The sequence below is a fragment of the Numenius arquata genome, chromosome 23 (genome assembly GCF_964106895.1).
Source record: "Numenius arquata chromosome 23, bNumArq3.hap1.1, whole genome shotgun sequence".
NCBI classification, from domain to species: domain Eukaryota; kingdom Metazoa; phylum Chordata; class Aves; order Charadriiformes; family Scolopacidae; genus Numenius; species Numenius arquata.
In genome coordinates this window covers 6,842,291-6,855,763 of record NC_133598.1, presented here as the reverse complement: position 1 = coordinate 6,855,763, position 13,473 = coordinate 6,842,291, and the positions used below count along the sequence as shown (strand labels likewise).

General features: G+C 46.8%; 1 protein-coding gene across 2 annotated transcripts; it reads right to left on the bottom strand.

The window, feature by feature from the left end:
- Window positions 1–4,756: 4,756 nt before the first annotated feature.
- On the bottom strand, window positions 4,757–10,835 carry ZPBP2 (zona pellucida binding protein 2). 2 transcript variants are annotated; one of them, XM_074162965.1, is made up of 8 exons: window positions 10,748–10,835; window positions 9,899–9,973; window positions 9,178–9,303; window positions 8,520–8,681; window positions 7,482–7,700; window positions 6,210–6,295; window positions 5,443–5,620; window positions 4,757–4,881 (listed from the first exon to the last, which is right to left on the bottom strand). In XM_074162965.1, the coding sequence occupies exons 1-8, from the start codon at window positions 10,833–10,835 to the stop codon at window positions 4,784–4,786; spliced, it is 1,032 nt and encodes a 343-aa protein (XP_074019066.1). In that variant the 3' UTR covers window positions 4,757–4,783. The 2 variants fall into 2 exon arrangements, with proteins under 2 accessions (XP_074019066.1, XP_074019065.1); XM_074162964.1 differs by having other exon boundaries at window positions 9,899–9,979; window positions 10,751–10,835.
- Window positions 10,836–13,473: the final 2,638 nt, after the last annotated feature.

Below are 13,473 nucleotides of genomic sequence, written 5' to 3'. Positions count from 1 at the left end.
CCTATGCTAACGAGCAGGGGGGAAAGGAGGTGGATTCCGGTGGCAGCCCCCGCCACGAGGGAGGTCGGCTGGTTGTGGAACTGCCGCCGGCCTGCGGGGAGGGACAGGGGGGATAAAATATATAAGAAACCTTGTCAAAATCTGCAATAAGCTCCAGGGAGACAACGTGGCCTGGGACGGGCTGAATTGGACCGGATTTATAATTAGTAATATCTGATATTTAATCAGGTGTTGCAGGGAATAGGAAAGAGCAGAAAACTGGGATTACGGGACTATTTCCAGGGGGTGCCGGAGGGGTCTCAGGGGGATCACGAGGAGGTGTGGGGCCAGAGCCTGCCAGGCACCTCCCATCCCAAGGAGGGATTTTCCTCCTCTCACTATTTACTCTCCGGCGGCAAATTGCCATGGGCAAGCTCCTGCCGGGGAGCTGGGAGCCGGCGCTCGGTGCTGGGAGGGGGGCTCGGCATTAAAATCAACGCTTCTCCTTAAACCAGGAAATATAATCACCCATTTTAATACCGCATTTCTGGGTAATGCGTGCCCTGAGGTACTGTAGATTTATCTGCTGGGATCAGCAAGGGGAGAATTAGCAGCGTGACCTCCTTCTGTACCGCTCCAGCACGCCCGTAAATCTCCGTTATTAACTTCCAGGGTGCTCTGCCCACCCTGGAAAGTAATTACCTGGGCGGGTAATTAACTGGCCGGCAAGGGGAGGGCTTTTCTTCCTCTGCGGGACGGAGGAAAACGTGTCACTGGGGCAAGATTTAAGAACCGGGTCCTCGCTGGTGGTGACGCCTCTTCTGCCCGTCTGGCCCCGAACCCCCCGGGAGCTTCAGGGACCGAGTGATGCTGCTGGGACACCGGGATCCGCGTCGCACCCGGATCCGCTGGAAATTCGAGGGTTTATTGAGTTCTGGCGGGTGGCCCGGCTGCGGGTCCGTCCTTCCAGCCCCGCTGAGGGAGGCTCTGCCCCACGTTTGCTCTCGCAGGGGATCCTGTGTTTTAGGGGAAAGGTAAAGCCGGGTTTTCCTCGGCCCGTGAACGAAGCGTGTTCAGCGGCCATGGCCCCAGGCTGCATCCGGAACTTCTAACTGATTAGATTTAGAAGAGGGAAGGAAGGATGTCTAATTGTTTAATTTCCACAATTATAAAAATATTTATAAATAATTAGAACCGATGGCAGCAATTATGCTGTGATTAAAGCTGGTCTACGCTTCATCAACAGCCCTTCAGTTACGGAGCCCTATTTATTTATTTTCATCACCAAAAAAAAAAATCCATTTTTGGTGGCGTTGCTGCCAATAATGAATCCTTCTTATTCACTGCCTGCGAAGGACTCGCTAATCCGATGCTGCTGCTCGTTAGAGGAACGGTGCTGTGCAGAAAACGCGGTGGCTGGACTCGGGCAGGAGGAAATTTAATTTGGGTGGAAAGGAAATGGGAGCAGAGCTAAAAACCACCAGGTCTCTTCTGCAGATCTCCTCTCAATCTTTCCCCTTTCAGTTCAAAGCCATTACCCCTCGTCCGACCGCAACCAGCCCTGCTAAAAACCTTGTCCCCATCTTCCCCTTTAAGCACTGAAAGGCCGGGAGGGACGACACCTTTCCCTGAGCCGGGAGCCCCAGGTGTTCCCATGGCTCAGCCCTGGTCCCAGGTGTGATGAGTTGGTGAGATGGGCTGTTCTCAGGGCACCTGCTCCCCCTGCCTTCCCTTCCCACAGCCCCTCTCCTTATCTGCTGGGCAGACTGGTGATTCTCGGCGCCTTGAAGTGACCTGCAGGGCGTCGTGCTGGCATTTTGGGCAACCCTGTGCCCTGTGTGACTCTCTTCGACTTAAATTCAGAGGAGCAGCTCCCTCGTGGGGTAACGGAGATGCTGCAGGGAGTCACCAGACAACCTTCCCACTGGGTGGAGGTGTCACCGTGACACCGGCTCTGCAAGTGAGTGTTTTAACATCTGCTTGTTAAGTGTTTCTCAAGTGGTTTGTTCCAGGCTGGGAAAAGGCTGCTCCGATGTTAAAACAATGGGCTGCGGGCGGCTTCCACTTGGCAGATGATTATTTTTGTCACTCGTGGATGTTTCAAAGCCCTGGAGAGCTGTCGGTGCGGCGCCCGCGGGGAGGGCTGAGTTACCGGAGGCCTGTGCGGGGAGAGGGGCAGGAAGTTTTAAGCTCTGAATTTGTTATTTGAGAGAATTCATCCCTGCTCCCGGGCTGCCCTGATCATCCTCTGCAGAGAGCAGGATTAGAGGTGCCTGGTTGGGGCAGGTTAAGGCAGGGCTGAGCCTCGCAGGAGTGACCAGGGGTCCCCCTGCTGCGTCGAGAGTGTTGGCTACAGCCCGCGTTTCCAAGAGGAAAATGTGTAAAAACAGAGCAGAACAACAAAAAAAGAGGATTAAAAGCCAGGAGGAAGTTTCTGGCAATTCCTCGTGAGCTATCACAACTGGGGGGGGGTTAGAGAGGGGTGGTAGAAAGTAAAGGTGAGGTGAAGCGAGAGCTGATCACGGCGATTTGTAAAACCTGAAGGGCGAGTGGGGTTCGGCAGCGCGGGAGAAGGGAAGGGAAGGAACTGCCAGGGACGGCGCATCATAAATAAAAGATTCTGCCGTGTTCGGGGCGAAGGCGGAGAGAAAACTCGCGCAGGAAAGGTCAGAGTGAAGCCGTTTCACATCAGTCTTTCATGAAAGCCTCCGCAGAATTAATGACACAAACTCCTCTGCAATGCAACGCCGAAACATTTGACCTATTTTTCTACTTTTTAAGGCCCCCTGAAAAACTTGAGGCGCCGTAAGAGCTTCCTAAACCTCCAGTTTTGAGCAGGAGGAGGGAGTAAGCGTTTGTTGTGACTCGTTTGTCATTGCACTTAATACCTACTTACTGCTTTTTTCCCCTGTAACAATTTACGCGTGTGGCATTCCTCTGTTGTGAAATAGGCCAGGAGACAGCGATGGCCGAGCCCGACTGCTTAATCTGTATAAGCCTGCGCCGTGCACACAGTGTCCAGTTGGCAGCTCAGATAATCAGCCTACGGGCAGTTTAAATGCTCGTTACAGTACATTTTCTTCGTCGGTATTTAATAAGTAATGATTCTGAAAAGCTCGGAGCGTGGTCTGTGCCCGTACCATCTCCTGCTGTGTCCCTGTCAAAAGGGATAAGTCAAACTGGGTTGAATCTGGTCGATTTTTGGATGAATACCCACCAAGGAATTTCTAGACGCCATAAGAAGTTGTGGTTATTGAGTAGGAGGTGCTCTTTTGCTTGATTTAGTCCTGCATAGTGCAAAAAAAGAAAGGAACGGCTCTGTGCTGGGAATCCAGGCTGGGTTTTCCATGGCTGGGTGTGTGCAGAGTCCCCTTTGGTTGGATTTGGGGGGGGTTACACCACCCTTGCATGAGTGGCTTCAAAAGGGGCCGCGTTGGCCAGTTGTGCTTCACGATGCAAAGGAGAAAAGGAGAGTGAGAGTTCTCTGGTGTCCCTCAACAAAGTGAGGTTTGAAGGCAGTGGCTCCCGGCACGGAACAGCTTATAAAGCTTAAGAATGAGTTTTAAAAGCGTGTTTCTGGTGGCTCCACAGTGGCCTGGGAAGCCTGTGGTGGGCTGGTTGCTCCCGTGGGCTCGAACACACAGCCTGTGCTCTGCACCTTCTGGGGCTGGTGAGAACTTGGTGTTACTGGTGAGGTTCTGGAGAGTAGCACAATAATCTTTACTAACAGCCCTTTGTGAGCAAAATGATGAATTGCCGCAGATCCAGCAGCGAACCTTCAAAAGCAGATCGGAGGAAGTCTTTCCTGGGAAGGAAACTTTCCCATTATCTCAGTGCTTTGGCAATTCGTGTCTTGACTTGTTACTCATCCGGTGAACTTGTTGGGAATTTACAGCTGGAGTAAGAGGATCATCTGCTCGTACAGCACCTGGGGCCGGCAGAGCTCTGCCGCCAGGATTTGATGCAGCTGAAGGAAAAGATGCAGCAGGAGGCAGGCGGAGGGGGCTCTCCGGCCTCTCCTCTTCCCTCCCTGGGATGCACCCGCTTCTTTCTGGGGAGCAGTGGACAAGAAGAGAACCGTGAAAGCCGGGTCCTTAATTCTCCTGACTTCTGGGCTGTAGAACTTGTGATTAACCTTCTCTCTTGTTTTTGGGACCCAACTTCACTTCCCACTCATCAGCAGAGCTCCTGCTGGTAGCAGGGACACAGGAAGCCCTGAGCGGGTCAGGGTCCAATTTTGCCCAGAGCAGGCTGGAAAACTTCACACACACAGAAAGAAACGGGGAAAAACAAAGGGAAGGCCCTTTAATGCTTTTAAATTGCGAAGATTAAATACTTCTATTAAATCAGCTAGAAATTGCTCATAGAGACTCTGGCATATGTCATTATGGTACATAATTCCACTACAACTATCTGCCATCTCTCCCTGAGTTGTTTATAGCTCCTTTATGCTCCTGGAGCAAACCGTAGCACAGAGCTGCGGTGTGTCTGGTGTCACCACCGAGAAACAGACTCTTTGCACCAACAGCCATGTGACAAACATCCTTTTTTTTTTTTTTTCTTTTTTTTTTTTCACTGAATTACTCTTACCTTGCGTGACCGCTTCATTTTAGGCATCACTTTTACAGTCTAAGTGGTCCCTGAACACAGGGAAATCTAGGGGTGCCTGAGTGATGCTGTTTTGCGATTGTTCACAAAGGCGTGTAGGATTCCAGAACTGGCAGCTAAAAATGAAAAGAACATCACAAAAGCAAGAACGCTTTCACAGCTGCTCGTTGGTTTCCCAATTTCTGTTGTCAGTTTATTAGCAAGATGTTGCTCCGTACACTTTGACTTGAGGCTTTGTACAAGTCTGGCAGGTCACTTCATTGTTAGGGCTGTAAGTTCCGGGACTGCAAATCACTGCGAAGACAACAGAGTCGGCGTTTCAGCCAGTTCCCCTCAGCCTCAGCCAGGGTTAGGACCATCCCACGCCACCATCTGTCTCCCCAGTGCTGTTGGTGGGATCCCGACCTTCCCAAGCTCCTGAGCCTAAAGCTAAATACCCCGAGTAGTACCCCTGAAGCTAAATACCCCAAGCTCCAGAACCAGCCCTGGGTGCTGCTGGCAAAAGATCTTTTAAACCAGCTGCTTGTTTTCAAGCAGCACTAGCATTAAGGTAATTCTTTCTCATTCGCTCTATAACCTGAACAGTCACTCACCAGTGGCTACTAAGGAAAGAGAAAACCCACTTCATCACTTCCACTTACTCTATTTGGAAATATTTACACCTATGAGCGCACTAACAGACACCACCAGCTTGTTTTCTACTCCTATCCTTTTTTAAAAAACAGGAATGTGAATGTCTTTCCAACAGAGGAATGGAAATACCACTTTTGACACTGATATTTACCAAATACTCTTGAGAGAAACCCGTAATCAGAGCTAATGAGCTGTATTTAAACCAATGCGTTTGATATTTACCGCAGCAACTGGCGCAGTTCTTGTGGGTGATATCGTTTTTCCCGAACCCTGGTTGACAGCTGTCGATGCGGATCACTGAGAAACTGCTGTCCACGTAGTGAATTGTAGGAATAATTCGAAACTGGCGCTTCAAAGCATATGTCTGCTTATGGAAAAACTCCCCAATTCTCTCTCTTGCCTAAAATTCAGGAACATTGGAAGAAAAAAAAATAGTCAGTTGTTTTTTCCCCGATTTTAAAAACATCAGTAAATACTTTATAGTCCTGATTCCCACACACTGACCTGTCACCTTAACTGCGAGTTTTCCTTTGGCTTCACAGTGCCTGGGATCAGACCCAGTACCTGATACCGTGGTTTAACATTAAGAAGCCAGAGAGAACAGATTCTAGAAATCAGCTACAGTAGACTCACTTTAAACTGTGTTCCATTTACCAAATCATAAACCAAAGATTCAGTTTAGAGATCTAGAAGTTCAGTATACTAATATAATGTTTCTAATGATTTATTCTTAGAGGTAAATATAAAGGAAATAATAAGCCTGTTGTGGTTTTTTTTTTTTTTTTAAACTGTCTGGATCAATTTGACTTTTAAAAACCAGTTTTCCATCCTGAACTGATTTATTTGAAATCCGTGAATCGTCATTCACCATGATATTAATCCCATAAAATCTGGGGGAAGCTGGATTACTACCAGTCCAATCTGTAGATGCTAAGGCAGAAATTTGTGCTAAATACACGGAGGAGGCACAAGGGTGGCTGACACAGAACCTCTCGAACTCTCATGTTTGTCGCATCTTCACAATCGTAAGGAACCTGGTGGCAAACTTCTTTCCATCCTGGTGCAAAAGGACTTACTGTGGGCATGTGGGGGGAAAAAAGATACATTACATGTGTTGAAGAATATATTACAGTAAACTCAAACAGCTCAAGCAGGTATCTTTAGGTTTATTTAAAAAAACACTGACATTTTAAATGCATTACTGCTTTTAGCATCCCATGGTGCTCACTTCATCCTATCGTACCCTCTTAATTTTGTCTCTAATTTGTGAAGAATGGTGGGTTTTGGTTTTTTTCCACCTGTCTGAAGTCAAGGTCATGTTTTGAAACAGGTCTTTTGAGTGGGTGCATTTGAATGTTGAAAAATGAGTGACCAATAAAAGGAGGGGGAAAAAAACCAGATTTGTTCCTGTTGGTTTCTATCCTGTTACTTAAATTGCTTTGTTCCAGTAAGAGTCAGAGGTTAACCAGAAAAATAATATGGGGAAAACCACACCAAGCTGACAGGAAGAATGGAACGAAATTCTCACATAGTACCCTCAGGTTACAGAGAGGGCTGAAGTTTTATGTAAACTTAAAACCTTCGGATCCTTGGTTTGTTCTGAATGTTTATTGACGTTACTGAGGGGAAAACAGCCACAAACAGCCACAAAAAGGTTCCATAACCTGTTGGATGGCCCCTCTTGGGGCACGATGAGAACAGATAGAGGAGAGAATGTGCTCAAAGCGTTAATGAATAACTTCCTCTCCTCCGTGATAAAACATCTCTAAATTAGGGCAGCCATCAGGGCTGATTTAACTGGTTTTGCAAGGCGATATAGCCACATCAGTATTACCATAAGGGAACTGTGAGGCTCTTGCTTTTAACCTCTGTGCAGTTTCCTAGAGTCAAGCAAAACCACAGAGCTCACAGACTTATTAAAAATCAAATAATGAAAAGAAAATATGACCATTTTCTTTTTTTTTTTAAATAATAATGGGATCTCATCAGCTATCTCCTTTCAAGAATCCTTCCAAGCTGCACACCTTGAAAAGTCATGTTTCTCGCTAAGGTTGGGGGAGGTACAACGCTACAAATTTGACGTATAAACTGCATTTTAGCTCCATCTGTGGGCTAGTGAGAAAAAATACAGGGACTCCGAAAGAAAGCAGGGGAAACAGCTTCTGAAGGTACACATGGCTTTAGTGTATTTCAGACTTTGTTTATAGTACTCTCAGATTGTTCGCAAAAGTAAACAACAAACAAACACTGAAATCTGTTACCTTGAAAACTAACAAACAATTCATGCAGGAGGCCTTGATCTGGGAGCTTGACAGAATGGCATTTGCAGGAGGACTCTATGATGTGACATGTCAGATCAGAGATGATGTTGTTTAAGATTTTCTTTAGTTCCTCAAAGAAGAGGCCGTTAGCCGCTAGCTCGCACTCCCTTGTAGTAAAGCGAACAAATACCTGATATGTATGGTCAGCTTCTCTGTACGCTTCAAGAGAACAGTTTGTGTGTGAGTTCCGGGGTTTAATCACAAATTGAATCTTATACAGATCGTCTCTATCTTATCTCTATCAGTGTACTTTGGATCTGAAATACAGGCTCTTATTCAAAAGTAAACAAATAAATAAAGCTTACTCATTAACTATAACAGAACAAATCTGTCCTTGTCGCAGCTGACTCAAATAGTAAGAGACGTTTTAGTTTGAAATGTACAGGAATTTGTGTTTACGTTACCAGGAGCTGCTCCCAAATATCAAAACCAAAAAAAGGAGGCAAATAGTAAAATTACACAGAACTAACTTGTCTATAAAACTGTGTAACTGAAATGGATTGGGATTATGCAATTATGGCGTAGGAGTAAACATTTTTTAAAAATTATTTTAAAAGTTAGTGTTTCTTCAGCATTTTTGGCAGTGTTATTTTGTGGGCGGGGAGGTGATATTGGTGAGCAGTGGTTCCGAATGGTGGAAGAAGGCTGGAGTGTGCAGCTGGGGCAGAGGGCCTCAGACATGAGCTTCCTTTTCTTGGATACCACTGGAATTACTGTAGTTCACTTTGTTCTTATTAAGGGTAGAGATTATTTTATTCTTTGAGTGGCCAGATAATCTTGGTAGCAGTTATTTAAAACTTTTTCCCAAACTGGGAGGGAGTGTGTGTATGAATAAATACATATATAAAAAAATATTTTCTATTCTGGGAGAAACTGTTAACTAATTATTTCTTTTAATCAAGCCTTGCAATAATCGCGCACTTCACAAACCCACCGAAGGCGATGTGCATCAACTTACTAGTAGGTTAGCAATCTTACCATACACCATAAAATGATATGCCTCAAACATTTCTCTTTCTTCTTGTGTCGTAGTTTCTATGATTTTGTGAGAAAGAGTGCAATTGTAGGCTCCAGACATAGACTCCTTAAACCCCATCACCATCAGCTTTCCTGTTTCTGTCAGATTCACATACTTTTGCCCTAGAATAGAAACAGGAAATACTTGATTACTGGAAATGTTTGGTTTCTGATGTTCAGCTCATTTAGAACATTTGAAGATGAGATCTTGTACGTAATGACACTGATTCCTTCTATCTCAAGCATTTGAAAATTTTAGTGGGAGAAGAGAAACGCAGTCTAATGTCAGAGCTCATGGAAAAATTTGACAAAGGACTAAGTGACTGTTTGGACCCACCATCCTATTGTAGGGCGGCATCAGTAGAAACAAGGAAAATATGTGATTTCATATACAGTAATCTACTTAGCCATTTGTGGTTGACTTTTTCCCTTGTAAATAGAAAACAGAAACTATTTCTCTACCTCGGCATATTTTCCCGATTGCCTTCCCACCCCTCAAGGGGCTGTTACTAAGTTTGTGAAAAAGTACGGTACAAAGCCTGTTCTACTAGTGACTGGGGAAAAAATGGCTAAGGCAGGCAGGGTGGAAATCCTTTGTAGTCCGAACAAAGCCACTAACCTTTTAAACTTTTTCCATCTGGACCAACCCATGAATACTTGGGATCTATTAGTTCTTCATGAGAACGAGTCAAATCCATGCATACCAGAAACGGGCTGTTTGTGAACACCTTAACATAAATGGTAACTGGAATACAAGAGGACAAGGTGAATGACATGGAATGAAGTCGCCAAAATACTAATTGAAAAATAAATAAATTAATGTAACGTGAAGCTTATTTTTCGTGTCTGGGCTTGGAAAGTATAAAGTCACTGGTTTCTCTCCGGTTGCTGTTATTAATATGACGGAACTGTCCACGGCGCGGCGGGTGCTGACTGTGGGGAGGAGACAATGTCCCTCCCGCGCTGCAGAGTGACAAAAATCACCAGGTTTTCAGCCTGTTGCTGAGCAGGACCCTCGTTTAGATGTTAAACTTTCAGAAGCGCTCATAGCGCTTGGGGCAAAGCGCTTATAGCAGCCCCGAAGGTTGCTGGTCGGACGAGATGATCTAAAAGGTCCCTTCCAACCGGGGCGATTCCATGATTCTATGTATTTCCAAACCCATTTCAAACCCAAATTCAAACCCCTATTGGGATCGTATTCCGGAGTTCCCCAGCACCGTGTTTGGCGAAGCTTGGTGGTGTCGCTTCTGTGTGTGGCGTTGTCTGCATAGTTTTAAAAAGTCCAGTAAGAACTAAAAAAACAAACAAAAAAACCCAAAGATTAAAAAATACAAGTTTACCTTCATGTTTGATCCTGCCAAAAACATAATTATTTCCTATCAAATCAACGGAATTTTGCTCTTCCGTAGGTACGGCTCTCACTGTAGGGAAAAGGACTTTAGAATGTTACAGGGAGAAATTTAAATGCGTGATTGTTAACTTTTTATTTTGCCTTAGCGAGTTTCTGTCTCTTCCCTTACTTTTTTTTTTTTTTTTTTTCCCCTTTCTCCTCGCACCCTTTTCTTAAAAACAAGAGCTCTGACTTGCCCGTTTTTGTTGCTTTAGTGCCCAGGCTGCAAGCCTGGCTCTATAGAGCAGGTTCCAACCGAGCTGAGCCTTTCTCTTTACAAAAAGCCGATAAAATAGTTATATTTTGTAACTAGCAAGCTAAGGCTCCCCACGACGACCCCGAGAACCCCAGGATGGGTACAACACGGTGCCCGTGGGAGGGGTATCGAGCCTTGAAGCAGCTGTGAGCCTTTGCCTTTGGGGAAGAGGTGGGCAGATGTCTGGGCACGGGGGGTTTCCGTTACGAGAGCCCTCGGAAGAGGGGAAAACTTGTGACAATTTGTGCTTTTTCAGGCCACGGTGGCACCCCAGGCTGGCCCCGTGTGACCGCAGCCATCCAGGGCTGAGGTAAGAGGGAGAGGGCGCTGCTGGGACACACACCCCCCCCCCCGTTTATAAAGGGTTTTTATGGCTGAGGGAAGGGCCTGCAGAGCGCAACCGCTCCCCACAGAGGGCTGCCCCCGGCCCCCTCCCTCAGCCGCCCCCCCCTGAGGAACCGCCGCCGGCTGTGGGGGGGTGTGGGGGGGAGGCCGACCCCCCCCCCCCCGCCCCCATCACCACCTCCCTACCTCCTCTGGGACCGCCCCAGCCCACCACCACGGCCACCGCCGCCGCCATCCCCAGCAGCGCCCGCGGGGGGGAGCGCGGCCTCCCGCCGCCCCCCGCCATGACGCCGCCGCCGCGCGTCACCACCACCCCCCCCACACACACCCCCCCCCCCTCACCCCGGTCCTCGGCCCCAACGGCCGCCGCGCGCGCGCCGCCCAACCGCCCTGCGCGCGCCCCCGCCCGCCGCTTTCCCGCCCTTTTTTCCCTCCCCTCAGCGGCGGGGCCGGGCCGGGCGGTCCCTCGCCCCTCGCCTCACCGCAGCGCTTCGGGCAGGAAGGGGCGGGGGGGGGGGGGGGGGGGCTGTCCCCGGCTCCTCACCCTTCTCACCCACACCCCGTGCCTTTTAAACGTTCTTTTATTATTATTTTGTGGGGCTTTTTTTTTTTTTTTTTTTTTTTCCCCTCTCCTCACAGGCCTGTGAAGGGCGGTGGGGCAGCCGCCCCCCCCCGGGCTCTGGTCCTGTCACGCCTCAGCGCCAGGCTTGAGAAACTACCAGGCTGCTCCTCCACAGCGCGTAGAGAAATTTAGTTGGTTTTGGTTTTTTTTTGTTTTTTTGTTTTTTTTTTAACTCTGTAAAAGCGGCGTTTCCAGCTGTGTGGGCAAGGGTAGGAAACTCCAGGGGGACGGGGCCTGGTCTGTCTGCTCCACGCACCCAACCTGCCCCGAAACCACAGGGACGGCCTGGCTGGCGCCTCCAGCTCCAGGTTTTGAGGTGCCGGCGAGTTGTGCACGCCAGGGTGTTCTCCAGCTGCAGGTTTCTGGAGCAAGTCATTACGGGACACGTACTTTCAGCTTAAAAACAAGAAAAACATTCCTGCCGCTTGCTGTGAGAAAGACTGAAAAATAAGAGCCGGGCATATCCTGTTGGCTCAAAAACAGAGCTGAGCGCCACATTATTACTTGAAGCACTCAGTGGTTTTTAAGTCAGTTACATGTTTTGCAAGACTTGCTTATGTCTTTTAAGCTCTTAAAAGTAGAAATATTTTGTTTCTAGAGTGGGCGTTATAAAAATACTCGGGAAACAGCTGAACAAGGAGAGGAGGGAACTTCCATTTGACCACACCGCACATGGCGAGACCCCTCAAGATCAGGAACTGTGGCCAAACCTCTGGTAATTAGCTAAATCATATTTATCGTGCAGCCCCAGGCTACGCCAGGGTCCAAAATTGATGTGATAGTATTTGCATAACAAATACAGAACCAGCCAACACAGGAATGATAGTTATTTTTGTAGATAGCTGCAAAAGTTTTAATTCAATGCTTCCATGTAAAAAACCCCACCACCTAAGTTATGAGTTTTCTTTAATAAAGCATACCCCCCCCCCAAAAAAGAAGTGTGAAAAAGGAGGTAGCAAATTATTGATAGAAAATATTGTCACTCAAGCCTGGTGGCGTTTTAAATTAGCGTCCCTCTCGTTTCATGTCTTGCAAAACTCATTGCTCTACTAAATGTGTGCACTGCCTCATTATCGTACTTCTCTCTCTTTGCAGGGAAGCGGCCACGCTTTCTTCTTCCTTAGACCAAGATTTAACTCTCAAGCGGTTGGTTAAGGTGTAAGAACTATGTCAGGGTTTTCATTTTTAATTTCCTTGAGCGGCTGAGCTGTTCATAATTAGGACCACCTCAAAAGATCCAGCGTTCCCATGTGTTGAATGTTTTCAGTTTTACTCAAAGTTAACATTTCACGCTTACCCCATGTAGGCAAAATGATTCAGTTTTTAACGCGTCTGCTATAAACTAGTCATATTTCAGTCTGAACGTCCTCTGTTCCTAAGGATGTTTATAGCCTGTTGTCGTGTAACTGTCCTGCACAGCCCATCGGTCCCCAGCTTGGTGATTATTATAAAATAGTATCTTTACTATAAAGCTTTGTCTGCAGTTTTGAATCTTTATGAACTCAGGCTCCTGGCCTGTGTCTTTATTCAAATGACTCATTCCTTTTCCAGTCTATATTTCTAAGTTACAGACTGATAAATTGTTGCTACAGATTTGTAAACTTGAGGGGGAAAAACAGCAGGTTATCTTTTAAGAACAGGGTAATGGCATAGGGGCAGGATTTGACAGGGCATAATGTGAAGTTGTGTATTTATGCATTACTAGGTGTTTTTCCTAACAGCTAGAAGTCCTGTCAGTAGGAAAGAAGAGGAAAGAAAATCTATTGCAAACTTGTTGATCATGGTGTGCACAGATATTTGATCATTACAAAGGCAAATATTGTATCCTAGGAAATAAATAGAGATATTTCCAGGAGTACAGGGTCATGCGAGTCTGGGTGTTACCCGGGATGCAGAACACAAGTTTTGTCTCTCGTCTTTAAGGTGGGCGACCTAAAGCAGAGATAATGCAACGGATAATTCACCATGATGAAGATGGTGGTATTTTGTATAGGCTGGCAAAGCCAGGTCTTCTGATTCTGCCCTTGATACAAAAGCAGAGAGAAGACATGATTGAGTATCTGATGGTAAATGTGAGGGGAAAGTAAGGGTTTAAATGAGAGAACAAGTCTGGCAGTAAGAGAACATGGGCCATGAATAATTCTGGGGTGGAAAACAGAATCACACAGTAGATTCCAGGGCTTCCATAAAGTTCATAGGAGCAGGAAACCTTCCTAATTATTAAATGGTTCTGGAGGGGGAATACAGAGATTGTCTGGAACAGTGGAGAATGGAGAATTAGTCTTGATTATCCCAGCTATCT